The 27,312-nt window shown below is 34.6% G+C and overlaps 1 protein-coding gene across 3 annotated transcripts in view; it reads left to right on the plus strand.

Moving 5' to 3' along the window:
• The window catches only part of IL1RAPL1 (interleukin 1 receptor accessory protein like 1), a 1,361,951-nt gene that overhangs the window by 785,642 nt on the left and 548,997 nt on the right, over positions 1-27,312 (plus strand). For all 3 annotated transcript variants that reach the window (XR_013531555.1, XM_054250916.2, XM_035288301.3), the window contains 2 exons: positions 14,615-14,801; positions 17,927-18,080. Coding sequence is in view for 2 of the 3 variants with exons in the window: in XM_054250916.2 (XP_054106891.1) it covers positions 14,615-14,801; positions 17,927-18,080 (341 nt within the window). In the remaining variant the exon portion in view is untranslated. The remainder of the gene's footprint in view (positions 1-14,614; positions 14,802-17,926; positions 18,081-27,312) is intronic.

Raw genomic sequence — 27,312 nt, forward strand, 5'->3', positions numbered from 1 at the left:
AAATTAATGACTTGGCTGGATGAGGTAGCACATACATATAATCCCAGCACTTCGGGAGGCTGAGGTAGGAGGATCACTGGATCCCTGGAGTTAGAGACCAGCCTGGGCAACATGGAGAGACCTCATCTCTACAAAAAATAAAATTAAAAAATAAAACTTAGCTGGATATGCTGGCATTCACCTGTAATCCCAGCTACTCAGGACATTGAGGCAGGAGGGACTCTTGAGCCCAGGAGTTCAAGAACAGCCTGGGCAACATGGAGAGACACCATCTCCACAGAAAATAAAAAAAACTTATCCGGATGTGGTGGCACATGCCCACAGTCTCAGCTACTCAGGAGACTGAGGCAGGAGAATTACTTGAACCCAGAAGGTTGAGGCTGCAGTGAGCGATGATTGTGCCACTGCACACCAGCCTGGGTGACAGAATGAGACTGTTACAAATACACACACACACACACACACACACGTATATTTGTATATATATGTGTGTGCATATATATATATATATAGACATACTCACCTTATATGTGCTTTGTACATTATAGACATAATAAATGGTAAATAATGACATCAGTAACTAAAAAGTCAAATTGTACAGCAGTACTTCATATAATTTTGATTCCAAATAAATCCATATTAGTAAAAGTAAAGCAGAAACATTGTAATGGCTTTTGCAAATTAGCCATCAAGGTAGTCAATTACAGTTGTATTTAATAGACTAGTGAACAGAAGGGTTTTGATAGTGGAAATGATTACAATGCTGTTGCATAAATAGAAGCTTTAGGAAAGCACTCAAGAAAATTATGTCTGGTTAATCATTAATATATTCTTCATGTGCATATGAAGAACAATTTGGGAAAACTTTACATTCAGATAAGACTGAATGTGATTGGGTTAAACTTCAATAATACATACACACTCGGTCTCCATTTCCTTGCTATTATTGTAACGTACTTTTAAGGAAGAGGCAGATATTGCAAGTGGAAATCAATGATACAGTACAGCCATTTTCAATTTTTTTGTTACAGTTGTTTCCTGTGAGAAGAACAAGAGAAATAATCTTAGAGTATTGACAGAAAAGGAGTTTTGACAGCTGACTGTTGCAAAGTCTCCAGAGTAATTATTCCACCTCCCCTCTGGCTAGGTATAAGTGTTTTTCATATGACCCGTACTTCTGAAAATAATGAATTTCAAAATGTCTGTTCCATGTACACAGCTGTTGACATCTACAAATATTTAACTATCTAGTTCTAGAATCCCCTTGGTGTTTCATCCATCTAAAACTAAGAAAAGAGAGCAGAGCTAATAACAGATAAGCCCTCGTTGCCGTTTTATTTATTTATTTATCTCTGTACTGCTGCATCTAGGGATGCCTTCAACTTTATGCCTCTGCGTCAACTGCAGCTCTTTCTGGCAATACTATGAGACAAGATTAACTGCATTTCAAATGTCTGGGACTTCACTCATGGAAAAGTTGTTATATTCATACTGAATCTTTCTATAAAATTGAAGAAGTTGGATCTGGAGAACAGAAAAAGGAAGAGAGCTGTATTCACAGTAGGATAAGGAGATTAAATAGGAAGAGTTATGTGATTTATCTCTTTTATTAGGTGCTGCTGGAAAGCAGATTAAGCTTTTTAAAAAGTGGTGACCTTGATATAAATTTCCTATTTAGCCAGTGCTGATATATTTTGAATAATGAAGGGTATGTACACCAACATTGAGCCTGAGAAGATGCAAGAAATGTAGTGAAGTTGACCATAATCTGAGTGGCTAATCCATTACTGCAAATAATAGTAACAGAAATAATACTTACTGTGCAGCAGTTTGTCCGTTGCAAAATACATTCATACCAGGATGCTATTTACCTCTCACAATAACTCTGTGAGATTAAGTATCCTTAGAATTTCATGATCTGGTGTTGAAGTTCAAGAAAGATGTTACTTATTCATAGACACACAACTTGCTAAAAAATTCCTGTCCCTGTGAAAATAACCTTCTTTTTTTTTTTTTTTTTTTTTTTGTGATGGAGTCTTGCTCTGTCACCCAGGCTGGAATGAAGTGACGCTATCTCAGCTCACTGCAACCTCCGCCTCCTGGGTTCAAGCAATTTTCCTGCCTCACCCTCCTGAGTAGCTGGGACTACAAGCATGCACCACCATGCCCGGCTAACTTTTTGTATTTTTAATAGAGACAGGGTTTCACCATGTTGGCCAGGCTGGTCTCAAACTCCTGACCTTGTGATCCACCTGCCTTGGCCTCCCAAAGTGCTGGGATTACAGACATTAGCCACCATGTCCAGCAATATCCTCTTCTTCTTATATTCATTGTCACATATGGATAAAGATTGGACTAACTTGTGTTTTATTTCTCACACTTTAAATCATCCCTCTAACATAACTCTATGGTATTACATTCTGACAACTGAAATGTAAAGTGTTTTATTTCTGCATTGTCTTTGTTGACATAAATCCTTAAAATAATGTCATATTCTGAGCATGTTTAGGTTTATAAAAAATACAAATCATTAGGCCATTTCTTTTTTGAAAAATGACTGATTATTGCTGAGTAAAGTTATTCGGTTGTTGGTATTGAAGCCATTCGTTATTTTAATGAATAGTAAGTAATATAGATTAATGGCTTTCCATTCCAGCAAAAAATATCTGAGAATTACATGGACTTGAACTGATATTAGAATTATATATAAAGGAATAGAAAGGAAGCCAACTGTGAAATGTTTCTAAATCATATAGAATAAGAAAGTTCCCTCCCCTCAAAACCTAACTCTGCTTTTAAATTCAAGTAATTCACAGTTTAATTCTACTTTTTTTCTTTTTTTCCTGTTTTTGGTTTTAGATCCATAAATAAGAGTCTTTAATCATAGAAAGGAAGCTGGAAAAGGACCTTAACTTATCATATTTACCATGTTTGAACAGTGTTATTTGTAATATTTGCAAATATACAACTACATAATTTGTTTACCTTTTTCTTTTACCTCAAAGGAGATGTTTAGGAGTTTATATATAATGTGGATTAAACAGACCACTGTTCCCTAAGCTACTATATTGGCCAGGACCTAGTCAGTTAAAGCAAATTTGTTCTAGATAGTTCAGTAGAAGAAATTTAACATGGGAAACAGGATATCAATATACTAGAAGAGCTGAAATGACCCAGAGGTTAGCAACCTTAGGAAACCAGTATCACCCCTATATATGAAGGGACAACGAGAATAAGGAAGTGGTGTTATCAGAACCCAGAAACTGAAAGGATAGATCCCTTCTTGTAATAATTAATCCCCAGGCTGAGCTTGGTGGCTCACGCCTGTAATCCCGACACTTTGGGAGGCTAAGGTAGCTGGATCACAAGGTCAAGAGCTTGAGATCATCCTGGTCAATGTGGTGAAACCCTGTATCTACTAAAAATACAAAAATTAGCTGGGTGTGGTGGCTTGCACCTGTAGTCCCAGCTACTTGGGCGGCTTAGGCAGAAGAATTGCCCTAGGAGGCAGAGGTTGCCATGAGCTGAGATCTTGCCATTGCACTCCAGCCTGGTGACAGAGTGAGACTCGATCTCAAAAACAAAACCAAAAACAAAAACAAAAACAAAAAACAAAGAAATCATCACCAAAGTTATTTGTGAGGAGCAGCTAGGAAACTGAGAAACTATGTATGGATGGGATAAAGTGGTAAACAAGGCAGATAAGACTCTCTCTTGCATGATACACTGTAACGGAGGAGAAAATATATACCAATATAAAGAAGACAAAAGATTAGTGATAACTGAGCAGATAACTATAAATATAAAACTGAATATGTGAAAAACATTATGAGATTTATTGTTCTTATGGATTATTTTTGCATTAATTTAATATAATTTTTAAATGTTGCATTGAAATATTATCTATCTTAACTCTTGAGTTTATGGCACCCCCCTCATTCAACTCATGCTAGTTCCATTGGGGTAAGCCAATTTTGCTTAAGCAATTGGGTAGATGGTTTAGGGTATGTCACAGATAAATGAAGTAACTTTTTAAGACTTCAAAAAGGCATAAAAAATAGACATTTGAATATACAAATCTAGAGTTCAGATCTGGAGATATAAATAAAGGAGACACAACATAGAAATTGAATTTAAACTGAGAGGATTAAATGAGATTACATAGAGGGCAATGAAATGAGATAATGCATATAAATCTTTTTTTTAAATGATGGCTTAAATGAAATATAATTCATTTATCATGTAATTCACCTATTTAAAGGGTACCATTTTTTAAATTGTGGTATAATATCACACAATCTACCATTTGAATCATTTTTAAGTATAAAATTAGTGTCAGTAATTACATTCAGAGTGTTGTGCAACCATCACCACTATCTATTTCAGAAATTTTCCATCATCCAAAATAGAGATTCTTTACCCATGAAACACTAACTTCCCATTCCTTCCTCCCACCAGCTCCTGGTAACCTCTACTCTACTTTATCTGTCTATGAATTTACTTATCCTAGGGACCTCAAATTAAGTTCATCATACAATATTTATCCTTTTGTGACTGACTGATTTTATTTAACCTCATGTTCTCAGGTTTCCTCTGTGTTGTATCATGTATCAGAATGTCATTTCTTTTTAAATCTGAATAGCATTCCTATTATATATATAGACCACACTTTTTAATCTTTTCATTAGTTGATGGACATTTGAATTGTTTCCACTTTTTGGCTATTGAGAGTAATGCTGCTATGAATATTGTTGTACAATATTTGAGTTCCTTTTATCAATTATTTTGTGTGGATACCTAGGAGATGTATTGTTAGATATTCTATATTTAACATTTTAAGGAATTGCCAAACTGTTTTCTACAGTGGCTGCACCATTCTTCCAGTGACATGCCAGAGTTCTAATTTATCCGCTCCGTGCCAATACTTGTTGTCCGCCTCCCAACACACTTTTTATCTTTTCATAATAGCCATCCCAGTGTGTGTGAGGTGGTACTGAAAGGTAAAGCTTTCTATACAATGTTTTCTTCTTCCCCAGTTTGCCTCTCAGTAGGATATAAACTCCATAAAATCAACTACTCTGCTTATTCACTGCTTTATTCCCAACCAGGGTAGGCATATAGCCATTGCTCAGTAAATGTGTTGACTGTGTCAATGATTTTTTTTTTTTGAAACAGGGTCTCACTCTGTCACCCATGCTGGAGTGTAATGGTGTGATCTTGACTCACTGCAACCTCTGCTTCCCAGGCTCAGGTGATCCTCCTACCTCAGCCTCCAGAGTTTCTGGCACACACTACCGTGCCTGGCTAATTTTTTTACTTTTTATAGAAGGCAGAGTTTTGCAATGTTGCCCAGGCTGGTCTTAAACTCCTGGGCTCCAGTGATCAACCAACCTCAGCCACCCAGTGTGCTGTGATTATAGGCATGAGCCACCCTGCCCAGCTGTGAATGAATTTTAAATGCTCAATAAGTAGTTATATTCACCTCTTTAATAAATGATATCATATATTTAGTTCTATTGCATGGTTATTGCTGGGCTTACTGTTTTTGTTTTATTTTGTTCTTATGTAACAACATCCTTTCTGAATTGGAAGTTTAAGGGATGATATGCTGCATATACACAGAATAAAATTGTCTGAAACCATGACAGGGGAAGAGGAGGTGAAAAGGGGATGAAAGAGTTGAAAAATATGAAATTAGGAAGTAGTGAAGAAAGTCAAGTAAAATCTCATGTGCTGCCTTCAAATTACAGTATCAAGCAGGTGCTATGGACATATAATTTGAGGGAAGTGCCTGTGATTTTCTTCTTCGGGGAGGACTTCTGGCTTGCATGTTTCTTCTCTCTAGACCTTTTATAGATGAAGAATATCTTGTTTTTCCAGATGCAGATAATCTGTTCTGTTCTGTCTGTGTCTGCAGAATATGGACCAAGTCCTAAATGTGCTGAGTACAAATATGTCATTTTTTATATGAAACTCTGATCATGAGCTTTGGTAAATATTATGACCACCTTAGAAAAAGCTGCCTTTGTAAAGCTGGGAGAACAAAAAGTGATGTGCAACTTACACAAATGTGACTCATACATTTATCTTCCCTATCCCTTGCCTTTCACATCAAGAATGTCAACTATAGTTAAAAAAAGACCTGTTGTGTGTAGGATGAAATAAGGAGATCATCAGGTGATTTTGTGTAGCTATTCAGTGCAGAGTATCTTTACAACTCTGTTTTAATTCTTTGCTGGGCATGGAGGACACATCTGTTTGCCTTAAATGCTATCAAGGAATATGAGTTATTTCAGGCCAGGCACGGTGGTTCATGCCTGTAATCCCAGCACTTTGGGAGGCCGAGGTGGGTGGATCAGTTGAGGTTAGGAGTTCAAGACCAGCCTGATCAACATGGTGAAACCCCGTGTCCACTAAAAATGCAAAAATTAGCTGGACATGATGGTGGGCACCTGTAGTCTCAGTTACTTAGGAGGCCGAGGCTTGAGAATTGCTTGAACCCAGGAGATGGAGGTTGCAGTGAGCCTAAACCATGCCACTACACTCCAGCCTGGGCAACAGAGCAAGACTCTGTCTGAAAGGAAAAAAAAAAGAAAAGAAAAGAAAGAAAAACAAAATTAAATATGTGTTATTTCAAAACCCCAGAAAATGAAAAGAGGCAAAAAACTAGTATGGTTGGGTTTAGGTAGGATTTGTTTAGAAAGCTTAAGCCAAAAAAAAAAGTAGTCAGATCTTTGTAGCTAATAGTCCATTTATTTATTTAAGATATTAAATATTGTGAGTACCTCCTAAATGCCTGGTACTGTACTTGGTGCTTAAGGAGATCATTAGGCCTTTGAAGTCTTAGCCTCAACAGGTCATCAGTGAACAAATTCCTGCAATGAATTGCTATCCATGTTTCAACAGACATTGGAATGTTCAGAAAAGGAGAAAGACATTAGGAGATTAAAAAAAAAAAAAAAAATATATATATATATATATATATATATATATATATATATATATTCTGGTTCCTCAAAAGTTAAACCATATGATTCAGCAATTCAAATTCTAGATATATACCGAAAAGTATTAAAAGCAGGGACTTAAATATTTGTACATGCATGTTCATAGCAGCATTATTCACAATAGCTTAAATGTAAAAATAGACCCAAATGTCCAATAGGCTTATGATTGGATAAATGGAATGTGATATATTCGTACAATGGGCTAATATTCAGCTGAAAGAAAGGAATAAAGTCCTGATGCATACTACAGCATAGATGAACCTTGAAAACATGCTAAGAAGACAGATATAAAAGGCTACATTTATATGATTACATTTATGTGAAATATCCAGAATAAGCAGATCCATAGAGATAGAAAGCAGATGGGTGGTTTTCAGTTATTGTAGGGAGACAGGAAAGAAGAGTAATTGCTGATGGATACTAGCTTTCCTAGTCTTAGAACTAGATAGAGGTGAGTGTTCCAAAATGTTATCAATGTATTAAATGCCACTTAATTATAAACTTTAAAATAATTAATGGTTAATTTTGTGTTATGTGAATTTTAGCTCAGTCAAAAAAATATGCCTCTAAGAATTCAGACAGCATACAGCTTACTTCCTTGTTTTACATATTACAGGAAGCAAATATATTAATAGTGGATATAGCAAAATGAGAATTAATAATATAATTAAAAATTGTGATTGTTGTGAAGAAAATAAAATGGTTAAAATGGATAAAGATTGAAGAAATCAGCCATAGGGCCTGAATAAATTATTTGTAATGTGTGTAATCTTGAACCCATGTCCTCGGCCTCAGTTTCCCTCAGTGACATGGTTTTTCCTTCTGTCTCTTATCTTTTCCCTTACTCTTGGAATCTACAGAGGTGAAGTTTGAAAGTGATCTTGCCCAAGAATAACTCAGACAGAGTAATAACTGGACTAGAATTTTATATGCCTAGGCCTTCTCAACTCTAGTATTCCAGGAATAAGAGGTTAGAAAAATAAAAATAGTAAAATTGTATTGATCACTCTCTACCAAAAAAGAGAAGATGATTATCTTAAATTTATGGTTCACAAAAGGCTGTAGGTAGAGTTCAATTAACCAGTTAAATAAAATGTTTAAAAAATACCTTCAAATGAGAAGGCAGTAAACTGGCATTTTTAGGTTTAAGCATCTACTCGATGGTCTCATTCTAATCTTTTCACCAAGGGCTTATTTCAACCATGGTTAAATCAATAGGTCCTCCAGAGTTCTTCTGAAAAGAAAAACTAATCCCAACAAATCTCTCATTTAGTGTCAGCAGCTACAGGCATAGTGTGTTTAAATAAGATAAGATATAAGACAGGGCCACATGCACAGCTTCAGGCATTGCATAAAGACTGACAGAACAATAAAAAGGGGAAAAATTTGAAGGCTTTAAGATTAGAAATAAATTATCAAAGTATATTTAAGGCTTAGCAAACTCTAGGATGCTCCTTCTACAATCTAACCTTGACACGTTTTGATTCCTAACTCTCTATGTTTACAACTAATGATTAGACACAATGGTCAAATTTCTAGTTGAGGAGCTGCCTTCCAGACAGTTCACTTCTCCTTAGGTCTGTAGTAACTGAACCTTTAGATCTTCTGTCACTCTGTGCTGCTTTTCAGTGCCAAAAGGCTTATGACACTTGAAAAATATTATGTGCCTTCTTTTTACAAAAAGTAAAGATCATGACTTGAAAAATGACCAATGAATGTTAGAGTAGACCATATAAAACACAGAGGCATAGAACAACTCAATCCTTTAAAAACCTCAATCAAATCCTTGGCTTTCTTAAATACTACTTCATGAAGTAGGAAAAGATTGCCAAACATTATGAAAATGATATTTCCTTTAGGCACTTGAGAATTAGCAGAATATACAGGTCACGTGTTTAGTGATATAGTAGAGGATACATTTTACAATTATGTCACTGGTAATTCTTCTAAAGTAAAAGAGAGACACCAAACACTCCACATTATTGTGTATATGGGTTGTGATTACAGAATAATTAAAACTGTGCTATACTACAGTACCACATAACATGGTTTTTAATATCCTTTTTCAGCCAATCTGTTATATGCAACATTTCCCTTTTCACACATATTTTCCTTTTTTACCTTCTGCCTGCACTACCCAAATTTCTGCACTTTGATCTGTAGTTATCCAATGTAGTCATACTTTTAAAAATAAATTTTAAAATCTCTGATAGCAGCCAAGCACAGTCGCTCATGCCTGTAGTCCCAGCACACTGGGAGGCTGAGGCGGGTGGATCACCTGAGTTTAGGGAGTTCAAGACCAGCCTGGCCAATGGGGTGAAACTCTGTCTCTGCTAAAAATACAAAAATTAGTCAGGCTTGGTGGCACATACCTGTAATCCCAGCTACTCTGGAGGCTGAGGCAGGAGAATTGCTTGATCCCGGGAGGCAGAGGTTGCAGTGAGCAGAGGTCACACCATTGCACTCCAGCCTGAGCAAGAACAGTGAAATCCCATCTCCAAAAACAAGCAAACAAACAAACAAAACACTCTGATAGCTCCCTTACATATCAATTCTGAATTGTCTTCTATTTCAAAGTACCACAGTGCTGAGAAACCTGTAGAGAAGTTCACAGTGCTGTGCTGACTTCTGGAATCTGTATGAAAGTAATTATTTTAAATTTAATTTTGTGTCATATATGGATGTCAAAGTACCACAGTGCTGAGAAACCTGTAGAGAAGTTCACAGTGCTGTGCTGACTTCTGGAATCTGTATGAAAGTAATTATTTTAAATTTAATTTTGTGTCATATATGGAGATCATTGTGTTCAGAAATATTTGGGAATTCCCAATTCGGAATCAGACTTTTTTTTCTTTGTAAAGCAGGACTCAAAGCCCGTGATTCAGAAATCAGTGCTTTTATATAGTAGAAAAAACATGAAGAAACCATAGTATTTTAGGTCGCTTGCTCCCTTATATCCTTTATCAGATTTGGGGGACTTCAAGGACCTACATTTTCAAAAAAATCAAGTTAGATCATGGATTTTTTAAAAACTTGAGTCATTAAAGTCATGAAGAAAATTTGAAAATTTAAGTCCTTAATGTCCAGAACACATTTATTTTAGAGTATAAAATAAAGTAACACCAAGGACTAAGGGTAGGTAACTTTCTTTTGTTTTATACAATGGAATATCTATATCTATATATCTATATCAATTATAGGTATATAGACTCTATGAGTGGAAACCCAGCACCAATTACCTCTCCTAGCATATAGAAGAGATCAGTGAATTAGAAGTTAAGAGATGTGAGTTTTAACTCCAGTTCTACACTAATTAGATAATAGAATTCAAAATATTCATTGACTTCTTTCAGCATTGGGTTCCATTACTGTAATGTTAAGGCATTGAAAGAAGTAATTTTATGTTAGTTGTTTCTACGATACATTGTGTGTGTACCTTGTGTGGGCCACAGGGTCACCCTTGTCAGAGACAACTAGGTATTTTTTTAAAGTCTATGCTAATATTATTTCTTCACTAGAAAGGATAGTGGGGTATTGACTCTCAGTTATAAATAACTCTGCTTTCTCTGCCTGCATGCATGTCCTATCTCTCTAGCCATTTTATAAACATTGAAACCAGCAATTATGATTTAAGTTTTGCCTAGACGGAAGCCATCTGTTATACACAATAAAAGCTGAGTAAATATGTGCTAATGGTCTTACCATAAGTCCTGTAGGAGCATTCTCTTTACCCCATTTACCCCATTCCGTGTTATTTCCCTAACAGCAGAGAACCATAGCAGTCATGTGGCAAGTTTGATGATGGTGGAATGCACTTTTTGCTTTGAGAGTGTGTAAATTCCCCTCAGGGTATCATGTGTTTATTAATGTATCACAAGTTGCTTGCTTCCTGTTAGCTCTTCTCAGTAAATAAAACTATAGCGTTTGTTGGATACTGCTTTATTTTTAGCTTTTTAAATCGCCTTCTGATGAACAGAAACAGTAAACAAGTATTAAACATTGAAAGTAATTTGAAAATAGTGCCATCCTGGGGAGGGTGGAGTTCTAGACATTACCAGACAGTTGTAAATCAGCACTCATCTCACATAGCTGAAGAATAAAAGTTGGGAAAATAAGAATACCTAAGTGATGCTCATCTGGAGCCACTTTCTGAAGAGTAGGGGACAGTTGTATTTGAAGAAGAGAAACAGGTCATGGCTGTGGTGAGGAGTCCATATTTACTTCAACTTTAGTCATTCTAATTCAACCCACTCATATATTTCAAATGAAAAGTATAAGGACTTATCTGGATTTTTAAGCTTCACACTAATAGACACCAAAGAACTAAAGGCCTCATCATTTTCTAATTTACCTGTTAAACAAACACTGTGTGACTGTACTGCAAAAATGGAAATATAAAGGAAATGGGAATGAAGGATGCGGTGCTGATAGTAAGAGCTAAGACCTACTCAGTGTTCACTGTAAAACAGGCAATGTCCTAAGCTCTTTATGTGTTTTATTGTTTGTTTCCCACAGCAGCTTGTGGAGTCTTTAGTATTATTTTCTCCTTATCCTAATAAGGATATGGAAGCCAAAGGAGTCAAGTGAGTTTCCCTAATTTTCAAAAATAGTGAGTGATTGAGCTTGAATCTGAGCCCATGAGGTTGTGCTTTGGAGTCTTGCTCTTCACTTGACCCTGCCTCTCTCTTCCTCTCTGAATGTGAATGTCTGGTATTCTATACAAAGAGATATAGTACAACAGACATACCAATAGTTTGAGGAGAAAGGAATCCTGAGACTCTTGTGTCTAAATGGTTGACATGGAAATTTCAAAATTATAATGCACAGATTTACTTCTTTAAAAAGACTTTTTGTTTGTTTGTTTGTTTTAAATTCTGTGTTTCTTAAGGCATATTTGAATGTGCCCTAAAAGAGTTAATAGGTTAATTTGGGTAATTATTTTTTTCTGGAAAGAAAATGTTGTTGTAATGAGCCTGGAAAGAGCATGCTCCAGTCAGTTCTGGAGTAAAATTAATAAATAATACATGAGCAGTATTGCTGGCAAACCCAAAGAGGGATATCTTTTTCACTTGGGTGTGAAGCTCAAGCTAAAATTTAACATACTCTTTTCTCTCAAAGCTGTTTCTTTTTCAGTGATTTTTATGCTGAAAGATTGACTCTACTTTCATATACGCAACTAAGAAAAATTCTTGATCATCTTGGATGCCTCTCTTTGCTTTGGTTCCTCACCGTTATATTGATTCAATGTCTTATATACATTTTGAACATGATCCCTCCTTTCTGTCTCAATGTATATCACTTTCACTAGGGCTGCCATTTGTTTCTGAATGAATGCAGTAGCTTTCTAATTTTTCTCACTGCATTTAGTCTTCCTTACAGTCAAACCCATTTTTCTCATTACAATTAGAAAAACTTTTCCAAGATCCAAATTTCATCATTCCTCAACATAAAGTTTAAACTTTTTGAAGTGGCTTATGTGACTTTTAATCTTGCTTCTGTGGCTTATGTGACTTTCAGTCTTGCTTCTGTGCATCTATCCAGTCTCAAGTCCGTCATAATTACTTTATACTCCATCCATTCCACGTTATTTGCAATTCCTTAAACATAGAATGTTGTTTTATGCCTTCCAGGCTTTGTGCAAACTGTTACCTCAGATAACCCTTTTTAAAATTGCCAAATTCTTATTAAATGTCTAAGATAGTTCAAGTAGCATCATTTATGAAGCCTTCTTCTTTCTTTCACACCACTGTGGTAGTTCATATCTCTTTGTAGCAATTATCATATTGAATTGCACCCGTTTATTTGTCTTTCTCTTTCCCTGGATTATGAGGAACTGAGGACGGGGAATATGCCTTTTTCTAGCAAAATTTTTGGACACACACTCTCAGGACTTTTATCAAACTTCTGATTGACTTTCTTTAATAACTAATCATTTTCACCCATTAAGTATCTTAGATCTACTTGCAGATTAGGTATCATAGGAAGCTAGAGATGTCTACATTCAATAAAGAACCATCTAATTTTGTGGAAATATTATTTGTTACCAGATATGAAGCCTAATAAACTACCTAGCTATTTTCTGGACATTCTCACTGTGTAATATTATCATTAAACAAAAGTGAGAATCTAAATAAGGGAGCTACTTAAATGTCAAAGCATTAGTTGAATAAGGAGGAGGACTTAGTAGCTGTTGTGCTTGTGCACAGATGCAAAGAGGAACCAATATCACTGAGCACCTATGACAGGCCAAGCAGATTTCTATCCAGGATTCTTTTTAATGTTCAGACAAGTGCTGTCTCTCCACCCCACCTGAGACTCAAAGGAGTTAAATGAATTGCCCAGGGTTGTACAGATGGTAAGCAGTAAGGCTCAAATACAGGAATTTGATGGCCAAGTTTCTTTCTTATTCATGAATAAACAGTTGGGCACTTATTTACCAAATAGGAAGTTCTAAAGCAAACTTTGAATTCAATATTTTATTCCTCTTTTTCTTCCCAGCACCATGCTTGACACACTATCAGTGTTCATTGAACGTCCTGAGACTTAAAAAGGAAGTAGAAGTTAAAAAGGAAGAGCAATTTACCCAAAAACTTCATTTGGTCCCAACCCTTCCAAAAGATCTCTGCACAGGATTTATAGCCTCATTTATTCCAAGTTATAAACATGATTTATGTACCAGCAAGAAAAAAAGAGATGCTTATTTAATGACCTGATTCTGTAGAATCTATCAGGATGGGGTTGTCCTTATGTAACACAGTAGAAAGCTTCGCTCTGACAACCTGACTCCAGGACCCAACTCAATAGATATGGGTCAATAAAGATAGTAACTTTGCAGTACTTTTATCCAAAAATGTGATCTTGCCCAGACTTGGTAACTACCGTTCTTACCAAGATAACCAATACTGTAAGAGTGTGCAGCATTATTCCTGTACCTCACAATGATTAATAGGCCACTTAGACTTTTCTACTTCTATTGAGTTTGCCAATTTTAACATAAGCCCAGGCTTGACTTTATTCTTGATCTAAGTCTTCCTTTTTTAAAATGTTTCTAGGTACAAAAATATCTGTCAAACATTTTAAAACTGAACCTGAGTCTAAAACATAACTTTTTTTCTCTGGCAAATAAAAACAAATATACAGGGCCAGGCGCAGTGGCTCACACCTGTAATCCCAGCACTTTGGGAGGCTAAGGTGGGTGGATCAGAAGGTCAAGAGATTGAGACTAACCTGGCCAACATGATGAAACCCTGTCTTTAATAAAAATGCAAAAGTTAGCTGGGTGTGGTGGTGCATGCCTGTAGTCCCAGCTACCTGGGAGGCTGAGGAAGTAGAATCGCTTGAACCTGGGAGGTAGAGGTTGCCGTGAGCCAAGATCACACCACTGCACTCCAGCCTGGCAATGGAGCGAGGCTCTTAGCTTCGTAGGATCAAGTATTGTTTAGTTGGATAGCAAGACAGAACCCTGTAGAATAAGCCAAGATACCATAAAATTAGTTAAACAATGAAGTCTTTGCTTCTCTGTCTTTCAAGTGAATTAAATACACTGCCTTGGCAGCACTAGCTTTTGGTTCACACTAGGTCACCATATGTATTCTGCTTTGTTACAGAAACTCCACTTACTGTATGAAAGTATCCATCTCGCTGACAGTGGGTGAAAATGACACTGGACTCTGCTATAATTCCAAGATGAAGTACTTCGAAAAAGCTGAACTTAGCAAAAGCAAGGAAATTTCATGTCGTGACATAGAGGATTTTTTACTACCAACCAGAGAACCTGAAATCCTTTGGTATAAGGTATGGATTATGGGTGGTTCAGTTTCCTATTAACAAATTAACTGTGTTTATATTCTGGCTCAAATTGGATAGAAAATTTAGATAAGTGTGATATAGTTTAGCTTTGCTTTTCTAAAATAATACAGCAAGTTGTATTGGTCATTATATGTTTTTTAACCAATAGTTTTAGTAAATTCTAGTCAATATTTACATTGGTAGTCCAGTGTAATAAGCTGTTGTGTTTATGTTTACATCTTATTTATATGGATGATTCTTTCAAGATTATTATGGTCTGGGCTGATAGTTTCAGGAACTAAATTACCTTGAACTTTCTTTTCAGGGTTCTTCATATTAGCATTTCAAAATGTCCCCAAACAAAAGGAAAAAGGATTCATTTTATTTTCCAGGATAAAATTGCATACTAGTTTTTCATGGAATGTTCTGTTTAATGGACATAGTTTTGTCCATATTCTAATCTTTTTAATGTATAAATATAAACATTTTAAAGTAATAACATCTGAGGAAATTTTATGATACCTGAAATATAATATTAAAGTAACTTTCTTCAAAAACCAGAAGAAACTTTAAACACAAACAGAATAATCCAACCTCTGACTTCCCTATCACCATCATTATTTACCAATATTCTAGATTTTAAAATAATTTTAAGCTTGTTTATACCATAAAAGACATTTTTTTTATTGAATGGACTCAAAAAATATAGACACTGTGAACATTCCTCCAGAATATTTTATCCGTGTTTTAAAGAATCCTTATATAACATTTGCTTTGTCCAGCTCACTGGAAGTAGGACTTGAGGAAACTGGGCCTCTTTGTACCTAGATCCACAAATGTCAGTATACAGAATGTGAGCCCTCATGGCAGACTGCTGATTAATTCAAAAACTGTTAGAAATAAAACAAGAAACAAACCTTTAACAATTTTAAAAAAAGATTTTGCCAAAATCAGCAATGCTCTTTCCTATGTAAGACTTACTTTTGATTCTTGATAATGTAAAATTTTGGATTCAGAACATCAAGGGAACTGTTGGAAGGTTTTTATACTTGTCACTTGCTTGATTTTCAATCCTAGACCATGTTAAACAGAACTCAAATATTAGTCCTGCTGGTTTCTGTTACTGTGGGGATGAATTTTCTTGTTCTCTTTTTTTTAATTGTCAGAGTATTTCTCATCCTGAACCAGCCTAACATCTCAAACCCTGTGGTTTGCCTGACTTTCACAGGCAGATTCCGATTGCTTCAACAGGGAGTGGTATTAGGGGAGTTTGACCCAAAGTCTCCAAGTAGACTTTCTTTTCCTTAGTACTCATGTGTGACATCAGTTTCTATATACAGTTTCTTGGTTTTTCACTAATAGGTTTTTTTAAAATATATTTTATTGCATTTTAGGTTTTGGGGTACATGTCAAGAATATGCAGGATCGATAGGTACATACATAGCAATGTAGTTTGCTGCCTTCCTCCCCATCACCTATAACTGGCATTTTTTCCATGTTATCCCTCCCCAACTCCCCACCTGCACTGTTCCTCCCCTAGTTCCCCCCCTCCACAGACCTCAGTGTGTGATGCTCCCCTCCCTGTTTCCATGTGTTCTCATTGTTCAACACGTGCCTATGAGTGAGAATGTTACAACAGCAAAGACTTGGAACCAACCCAAATGCCCATCGATGATAGACTGGACAGGGAAAATATGGCACATATACACCATGGAATACTATGCAGCCATAAAAAATGATGAGTTCGTGTCCTTTGTAGGGACATGGATGAAGCAGAAAACCATCATTCTCAGCAAACTGACACAAGAACAGAAAATCAAAATAATAAGTGTAAGAGTTGTGTGTCTTTTCTCATCTTTTGCAAAGAGCATCTCAAAATTCGCTGAAAGACGAGAGCCTACACATACACAATTTAAAAAGTGACTGGTCCTTTAGTCGTATTTCCAACATTGCCACAATAATTTTGACCTTAAGCTATACAGACTGGTGAAGTGGTGGGTGGGGATGCAGTATATGTGATATTTAAAAGTCATGACATTTCAGATTATTTTTCCATAGTCAAAGATCAGCCCCTGTAGTCTAAAAAAACAGAGATTTAAGAGCTACTTCTATAGTAGAATACTATGAAATAATTAGTTTGGCTAAATATAGATTTCACACATACAGTGGAAAATTTATTCAGTTACCACAAGTCATACAACTAATATGGCATATCCAATGTATATTTTGGTCTGAAATAACTGGAAAATTGCCCCCCAATTACACAAAGGCATTGAGCCACATAAAATAATGATCTGTAAAAATTTGATTTGGCAATACAATTTTTTAGAAATAATATTACCTCTGAAAAGTGTCAAATGTTTTAAAGCTATTTTATCCTCATTGCATTGATTTCAAATCTGGCTAGAGGAAATAGAATTTTGTTTTGGCGAAAACAGAAATCTTGTGAGCCAACATCATTATAATTCAAAGTTTAATTCAGAGATCATAATTTGGTAAGTCTATCAACAATGAAAACAGATATTTATGGATCTCTACAGACCTTGCATATAAATGTTGACTGTTTCTTTCATGGATTGTAGCATGCACACACTATGATCTAATTTTTACTAAATGCAAAACTAAAATGTTTTAAATATTGAAATAGAAGCAGTTTCTTTTGTATGGCAAATTTTCCACTTTCCAATAATACAGTATTTTATGTGATCAATTTCAATATGGTTGATTTCACAATCATCAAATGTGAAGCATTTGTTTCTAAAATGATGTCAGGGATAGTCTTAGCATACACCTCTATTCTTACATGTAATAAATCAATACATATCTGGTATAGATATGCTAATCTTAGAAGTTAATTATTACTTTTTCTAAAAAAATCTTCAGGTTATATTCATTGGTTCAAAAATGTCTAATGACCAGTACAACTTGCCATATTATTCTAGGAAGGCGAATTCTAGAAAGCAAGTTGATTTCCCAGAGATTTGGAGAAGAAATGAAATTCTTTGGCATTAGTTTCAAATTTTTGGTCCCTTTAAAGTGTAATTTTAGAAGCTTTTGTTTTAGTTATTTAAAACTGTTTTATATTTTCCTGTTACTATATGTGCTACCAAAATTATATGTTCTTCATATAGGAATGCAGGACAAAAACATGGAGGCCAAGTATTGTATTCAAAAGAGACACCTTACTTATAAGAGAAGTCAGAGAAGATGACATTGGAAATTATACCTGTGAATTAAAATATGGAGGCTTTGTTGTGAGAAGAACTACTGAGTTAACTGTTACAGGTAAGCATAGTCTTCAATATTTCAATTGCAAGTTATAAAACTACTATTTTCAGTTAGTTTTTATGCTACATATTAATTTTTTTAATCTATAAAGAAGTGTATAATCAATGGTAAATGGCTTCCTATGGGTGAAATTTATTCCTTCTTGCTTTTGAATCATCTTCCACTGAAGTACATTCAAAAGGCTAAACAGAATATGTTTAGGGAGTTATAGAAATATTAGCTTTCAAAAGTACTTGAAATAATGAGTTAAGATTTCCAAAGATTATGCTTATATTTTATAATGGTATCATCTTTGGAAACATTTTCTAGAGTGGCTAAATAAAATATATGAAATCTACCCCTCTGTCTTCCTGTCTTGCTCCAAATTAGAAAAAAACATTTTTCCCTTTTATTCATTTATCACTCTATCTATCTGACATATGTGTTCGCATGAACTTGAAAATAGCATAATTTCAGGTGCAGTCATTGAATAATTATGTGAGATGTGATGCAAAGAGTCCTTTTCTTATCTGGTTGCTAAGGTCAAAAGACATGTGGATAAGATTCAGAAGACTGCCTATAATTATGAATCTACAACTCACTAGTCATGTAGGTTGGTGGAGTTACCACAGCCTTCAGAATATTCGTTTCCTCAAATATAAAATGATGATTATAAAACTGTTCTTATTTCATAGGCTTTTTGCAAGGATCAAATGAAGTAAGGTAATATGATATAAATTTGCAAAATGTAGAATTATATCCAAATGCTCATCATTATTGTCGCATAAAAGTTGCATTCATACATTCTTTCTTTATTGTGCAGTTCTTACAAGGTGGTTTCATGAGAAAAGTTGGGATAATACGAACAACATTCAGAAGTTAAAAATATTATTCTCATTCTTTGAGAGATTCTTCTTGGTGACTTTTGTGTATGATCATATTTGTAAAACTTACATAGAAAAGCATAAAAAGGACATTAGCTGTTTTATATTAAACAGAGTTTTATTTGTGCATGGGTTCACTTAAATTAGTTTTCCTGTATATGAAGTGTTTTGTGGTAGTCACCTACATCTTATAATAATTCATTTCTTTTAAGGTATCTGGCTATACTTGGGTTTCTATATAATCAACTCTGAAGTTTGTTTTTCATCTATTACTTTTTTTCCCTTAATCTCTGCTGAAGTAGCTTTTGCAACCAGTAGTATTGAGACAAATGAATTTGAAAACATAAAGTAAAGCAATCTATTCTGAGTAGAAAATAGAATGCACTTCTAGTCTTTATTCTTCAGAGTAGAGAACTCATCTTTAGTAAGCATGTCATTCCCTTTTCTAGAAATACTAGGGTTCTAAACCACTACGTAGCATAAAACAATTGGAGCACAATATCATGGAAACTGAACACTGGACCCTGAATGGTAAAACAACTTATATAAGACTATTTCAGAGAACCGAAAATAGAACTCTTCATCTCCTAAGTGCCTTCCAGGGCAACTGTACTTTTCTAAACTTCATTTGCCCAAAAATATCTTCTTTTCTCTTATATAAAAACAAAGAATAATTAAGTCTTGATATCCAAGTTAAAGTTGTAATGAAAGTTTTTATTCCACTGGTTATCATAAATACTTCTGTAATATGTAGCCTTATCTGAGACAGTGATTTGGGCAAATAAATTAAACAGTCTAACTAGATGTGAAATTTTGGGTGAATGGAGAACTACATGCCCTAGAATTAAGAACAGTATATACTAAAATGTATTTTAGGTATTAAAAACAAGTCTATTGGGAAGACAGATTTATGTAGAACATTGTTTTACATGGTATGACACTATAGCATGTTTATTTCGTGGCCAACTTAAAGAGCATTTCTTAAACCCCAACTTATATCTCTCAGTTAAAGCAACAAAGATGGGCGGTATCTGAATTGTTAATGAATCATTTTTTATCTTGGTTTTCTTCACATTCTTATCATATTGTACTTAATGAAAATATGAAAAACATTGATATGATTTGGTTTTGGTGGAATTGAAATTTGTTATAGTGTCACTTTAAAAAATATAAAAGAAATCCCATATGTAAAAAGGAAATTTCTGGCTGAAGGAAGTAGCTAAATGCACAGGCAATATCGTGAGCTTTTATGGGCAATCCTTCCAATTTTGAAAGTGTATATCCTTAGCTAAGTGAAGTACTGTTTCAACAAAACATACCACAGTGAAAGGAATTATAAACCTGTCCAGCAGTTTTGGTATTTTAAACATTATTTTTTTTGAGTCAGAGTTTCACTCTTGTTGCCCAGGCTGGAGTGCAGTGGCACAATCTTGGCTCACTGCAACCACTGCCTTCCAGGATCAAGAGATTCTCCTGCCTCAGCCTCCCAAGTAGCTAGGATTACAGGCCCATGCCACCACACCCAGCTAATTTTTCTATTTTTAGTAGAGATTGGGTTTCACCATGTTGGCCAGGCTGGTCTCGAACTCCTGAAACATTTTCAATTTTTTTTAAAATTAAAGATGTTACAGCATCATCTCTAGCCTCTATAATTTATAAGCCTCACCCACATTGAAGTTCTTACTGTTCTACAAATGTCCTCCCTCTGAATTCTTATTCATTGTTTTCTCCATCTGGAAGGTTTTTTCTTCTTCTTTGTCACATGCCTGATTCTCACCCTTTCTTCTAGGCACAGCTGAAATGTTAACTCCTTTTTGAGGCACATAGTCCATGTGTCCACAGAACTTTTAGCATCTCTATTGCAGCACTTACCTCATTGCATCATAACTGTTTATTGATATTCCTGTATTTTCCTAGGAATGTGAGCAACTTAGAGTCAAGGGCAAGGTCTTTTATTTTTTAAATAAGCATTTGATTTTAGAACAATTTTAGGTTTATCATATTGTACTTAATGAAAATTTTTTGTTATAAACAAAAAATATAAATAGTAGAAATTCCATATACCCCACATTCAGTTTCCCCTGTTATTCACATCTAATATTAATATGGTGTATTTATTATAGTTAATGAAGTGATTTTGGCACATTTTTATTAAGTTTATTTAGATTTCTATGCGTTTTACCTGATGTCCTTTTTTCTGTTCCAGGATCCCATCCAGAATAGCACATAACATTTAGTTGTCATTTCTCCTTAGGATCCTCTTGGTTGTGATTGTTTTGCATTTTTTAAATTTTTGATGACCTTTGCAATTTTGAGGAATATTTTGTCGAATGTCCATTGTTTGGCATTTGTCTGATATTTTTTTGATGATTAGACTGAGGTTATATATCCTTAGAAGAAAAACCTTAGAGGTAAAATCACAACATGTCATAACAGCCTGACTTATCACTGTTGATGTTGATCTTGCTCACCTGAGGTAGTGTTAGGTAGGGTTTTCCACTGTAAAGTTACTCCCATCCCCATTTTTATACTATACTTTTTGGAAGGAAGTTACTATATACAGTCCATGCTAAAGGAGTGAGAGGTTATGGTCCACTCTTTGAGAGCAGAATATCCAAATAATTTCTTTGGTATTCTGCTACATGGGATATATGTCTATTCTCCCACATTTATTTACTTACTTAACTATTGCTCAATACCAGTTTGGACTTATAGTTATTTTATACTTTGCTTTAGAATCCAAATTACCTTATTTTCTTGCTCAAATTATTACAGTTTTGGACATTAATAGCTTTTTCAGTTGGTTCTTTCATTCCTATGATGTACTCATATCGTGTGTGTGTGTGTGTGTGTGTGTGTGTGTGTGTGTGTGTGTGTTTGAGCACTTCCCTACTTTCTGGCCCTTTAATATACTCTAAGCTCATCTTGTATATTTCTTGCCCAGTCCCTAAATTAGATATATTTTTTCAAAGAGCCCATGTTCCTTTTATTGGAGAAATTATATCAGAAACAAATACCTTCATGTTGAGAGTACTCATTGCTACTGGGATATAGTTGTTTTGAAGCCCTCCTAATCGGCAAGGAAAAATGTGTATAGTAACACATACACATATACACATATCTATAGATATTTATATGTGTAACCACCTGTATTTATATTAAGTTAAACATGAGTTCTTACTGATGTTTCCAACTCTAGTTTATTACCATATGGATCATTTTAGCCTCTTCCCCTACCTTATGTGTAACCTCCCAATCCAGTAGTTAGAAAATTGGTTCTCACCACCTGCCATTCTTTTCCTTAATTGTTCACTTCCAATATAAATGTATAGTGAGATCAGAGTTTGCTAACCTGTGTCCATGTGGGAAACAACTTTATCAATTAGAATATGGTGTTTATATGCAACTGTTTTAGCATTTAGCCTTACAGACTTCACTCATTTCCAAAGTTGCTAAGGTCAGCACATTTCTTCTCACCTGCTTCAGTAAGGTTATCTTACATATTTGTAATATAGTTAGATTCTTTTGTCATATTCTGTATTTCCCAAGATCCTCTGACCTCCTGAATTATATTTAAAATTTGCATACATTAAGGTTCTCTCTTTGTGCTGTGAAGTTCTATGAGTTTAAACAAATGCATAGTGTCATGTATTCACAATTTAAAAGTAACAGACTATGCAGTCACAAAAAAGAATGAGTTCATGTCCTTTGCAGGGACATGGATGAAGCTGGAACCTGTCATTTCCAGCAAACTGACCAAAGAACATAAAACCAAACACCGCATGTTCTCACTCATAGGTGGGAGTTGAACAATGAGAACACATGGAAACAGGGAGGGGAACATCACACATTGGGGCCTGTCAGGTTGCAGGGCTAAGGGAAGGATAGCAAGGGGTGGGGGGATTGGGGAGGGATAGCATTAGGAGAAATACCTAATGTAGATGATGGAGTGATGGATACAGCAAACCACCATGGCACATGAATACCTATGTAACAAACCTGCCCGTTCTGCACATGTACTTAAAGTATAATAATAAAAAAATAAAAAGTAACAGAATAGTTTCACAGCCCTAGAAAAGATCCTACACTTCGTATGTTCAGCCATTCTTTCTCCTTCCCAAATCCCTGGAAACCACTGATCGTTTTGCCATAAATATTGTTTTGCTTTTTCCAGAATGTCATAGAATTGAAATCTTACAGTTTTTGGTCTTTTCAGACTGGCTTCTTTAACTTAGCAGTATGCATTTCCTTCACTCTTTTCTGCCTTTCTTTCTTTTAATTGAGCATTTTATCTCTTCCATTTTTATATCAATTTTACTTCTTTAGATATGTATTTTAGCGATAGTCCTGGATGTTCCAATTTTAAACTAATCTCAGTCCACCTTCAAAAAACACTATGTAGTACAGATACTTTATTACAGAGTACTCCCAGTTCCTCTCTCCTATCCTTTATGACCTTGCTCTGATTCATTTCACTTATTCACCTATATTGGGTGTATAATCACCTAATATACTGTTACTGTTATTTTAAACAAAGTTATCTTTTAAATCAATTTAGAATAAGAGAAATAAAACATTTTCTTTTACCTTCACTTATTCCTTCTATGGCACTCTTCTTTATGTAGATCCAAGTTTCTATCCCATAGACTTTTCTTCTGCCTGAAAAACTTCCTTTGACATTTTTTGCAATGAAGGTCCAGTGGTGATGAAATCTCTTAGTTTTCATTTGTCAGAGAATGCCTTTATTTATTTTTCCCCTTTGAAAGATAATTTTGCTGGATATAGAATTTTTGATTGGTACTTTTTTCCTTTTGTCATTTTCAATATTTCACTCCACTCTTTTATTTTATTGCTTGCTTGGTTTTTCATGAGATGTTCACTCTGATACTTATCCCTGTGCCTCTATAGATATGACATTTTCTCTGTGTTCTTTCAAGATTGTTTCTTCACCTAATATACTGTTTTTCTTTTTTCTGTAGATTGAATGTAGTATGCCTAGGTATAGTGATTTTGTTATTTATCCTATTCAGTGTTTTTTAAGCTTCCGGGGTTTCTGGTTTGATGTCTGTGAATTTTGAAAATTCCATGACCATAATTATTTCAGATATTTCTTCTTTATTCTTTTTTTCTTCACTTTTGATGTTCCAATTATACATATATTATGCCTTTTGATGTGCTTCTTTGTTTTTATTATTCATTTTTCTCTTTGCATTTCAGTTGATAAAGTTCTACTGATCTATTTTCAAGCTCACAAATTATTTCATGAACTGGTGTCCTGTGTACTGAGGAGCCCATCAAAGGGCTTCTTCATTTTCTGTTACAGTGTTTGTTTTTTAAAAAAAATCTAGCATTTCCTTTTGATTCTTTTTAACATTGTAATCTCTCTTCTTATATTACCTGTCTGTTCTATCATGTTATCTATTTTGTCCCAGTAGAACACTTACTATATTAAACATAGTTATTTTTAATTCCTTGTATGATCATTTCAACATCAGTATCATACGTGAGTCCGGTTCTGATGACTACTGATGGAATGTATGTTCTTATGCCTTCTGCTCCAAGTAAGTAATAGTGATCTCAGCTGTGTCTCTCTGGATTTACCTGCTCTCCAAATTTTGGGGTGGTGATTTGCCCTGAAACCTCAGTTCTCAAAAGATTTTAGTTTTCAGTTTTTTTCAGCATTTTCTTGGTGTAGCAATGGAGTGACGCCTTCTAAGCTATTTACATGTAGAAGCTGAAAACAAAAATGGCAGTGTCATTTTTAGTTTGGGGTTGCCAAACTCAATAAGAATCTAGATTAGTGGCTGACCTATAGTCATCACTCAGTGGATGTGCATTCTTGAGTGAAGAAATCTGCTCTCATTGACACAATCCAATTTATATCAATTGCTTTTAAAATGTGTTTATAATTGGTAAAATAATACTCTTGACACTTGAAAAGTAGAGAAAATCATGAAGGAATGATACCCTCCATCCAGATCTCACACTCTACTTTTATTAATATTTCAGTTGGTGCAAACATAATTGTGTTTTTTGCCATTACTTTGTGATTTTTGCCATTGGAAGTAATGGCAAAAACCACAATTATGTTTCCATGAATCTAATTCTACTAAGTTTTATATAAACCTTTTCATTTCCTACATTATATTGCTGACTTGTATTGAAATTTAAGTCAAATAGCATCTCTTTTCTTATATTTTTAAGTCAAATGCCTACCTGTGGTTGAACTTTTAGGTATGAATACAGTTCTGAATATTCCTTTAAAGATGATTATGTTTATTTTTAACACATCATCCTAGTGCATGAAGATAGGTTTCATTCTTGATTCTGTCGTATACTAATAATAACTTCTCTTTCTTGACAAAAGTCATTACATTTTTATTGGAAGATATTTTTGTTTTGAATGGAAACATTGTTTAAAATGTTATATGCAGAAGGCTCTGTATAAAGCTATGTAATATGCTTTTATATTTTTTCTGGAACGTATTATTCACCTCTCTTTAGTTAGAGCTTTTTATCCTAATAAAAAAATACAGAATTCAGTACATATTTTTATTTGTTTCTTTTAATAATAAAATATATAACCAAAAACTGTATAAAATGTAAACATGTAGCTACTTAGCATGCTATCAAAAGAACTCCACTAGGCAAAGAAATAGAATACTATAGGCACCACAGAAGCCCCCATAATGCCCTCCTGATTATAAACCCCTTCCTCTCCACTACTGGATAGGTACCTCAGTATGTGACTTTTGGGGTATTTATTTTCCTGTGTTTTTAAAAGTTGTATTGGCTTATAGTGCATGCCTAAGTGATATAAGTAAATTTTGCCTGTTTCTGAAACTTAGAAATTTGGACCCGCATGTGTATTCTGTCTGGCTTCTTCAACTCCAAATTTTGGTTCAAATATGCATATATGTTACTCCATTTTTCTGCAGTTTATTCATTATTCTTATGGTATGGTATTCCATTATATGGAAATCTCAGTTTGTTAATAGACATTAGGGCTTGTTTTACTTTTTTGCTTATGTAAGTAATATTGCCATTAACCATCTTATATACACACACATATATACGCACAAACACATATTTCCTTAAGCATATAAGCAAGCATTTCTGTAGGATTTTTGCCAAGGAAAGGATTTGCTTGTTAAAAGTTTGTATATTTTCAAATTTACCAGCTATTTTCTAGGTTAATTTTGGTCATGGGCCTATCCTAACCAAATTGACTGAAGGGAGGAGAGTAGTAGTACTCCAAAGAAAGTTGGAGGTGCCAAAATAAGTGAAAAATATTCTAGGGAACAATTAAAAGCCATTTTTCACTACTTCTAAACATTATGATTTCTTAAAGATTATAAAATGTAATTTGATATTCACAAAGTTCTGTTTTGGATTACATAACAATTTTCTGTACTTCTATATTGTTAAATAAAAAGGTGAAAATATTCAAGTTTGTACTGATACACATTGCCATATTCTAGGGTTCCATGCACTAAACTCTAACTCACATCCAGACTATACTGGTAAGCAATAAGCAATCTAGTGATTCCAAAATAAATTAGATCACCTTGGCTCATCATAAAATACTAACTTTGTAGACAAAAAATACAAGTATTGGTAATGATACATATTTTTGGACTTGTTAGGCCTAAGAAAAAAGAAATATACACTATATAGGTTTTTTTAGATGTATTTTTGTGTGTGTGTGTGTGTTTTAGAGGCAGTCTTTTTTTTTTTTTTTTTTTAATTTTTTATTGGATTATAGGTTTTGGGGTACATGAGCAGAGCATGCAAGACAGTTGCGTAGGTACACACATGGCAGTGTGCTTTGCTTTTCTTCTCCCCTTCACCCACATTTGGCATTTCTCCCCAGGCTATCCCTCCCCACCTCCCCCTCCCACTGGCCCTCCCCTTTTCCCCCCAATAGACCCCAGTGTTTAGTATTAATTACATGACATGATATTTACTTTTGCCCAATTAATGCTTATTTCTCCTTCTGGACAAAACACTTTTCTATTTTTAAAAAAAAGTAAGATTTAAAATAAAGTAACAACTATAATTCCATCATAAAGTTTGGAAATTAGTCAGATCAGTTGAAACACCATTTAATTTCTACGGCAAGATCATAGAATGAAATAATGGTAAGGGAATAGATTGTTAAAATGTTATATCAGAAATAATTTTCCCAAGTAAATGTGAGAGTCAGCAAGCAGAGTGAGAAAGTGCAGAAAGAAAAACTGACTTGAAAAAAAGCGAAAAGAATGAGGTGATTGCTACAAAGATGTGATAGTTTGAATAGCATTTTTATACTTTATATCACTTTTTAACAATTAATACAGCAGAATATTTAAACTACTTCCCAATCA

The sequence above is a fragment of the Callithrix jacchus genome, chromosome X (genome assembly GCF_049354715.1).
Source record: "Callithrix jacchus isolate 240 chromosome X, calJac240_pri, whole genome shotgun sequence".
In the NCBI taxonomy this organism is placed as follows: Eukaryota; Metazoa; Chordata; class Mammalia; order Primates; family Cebidae; genus Callithrix; species Callithrix jacchus.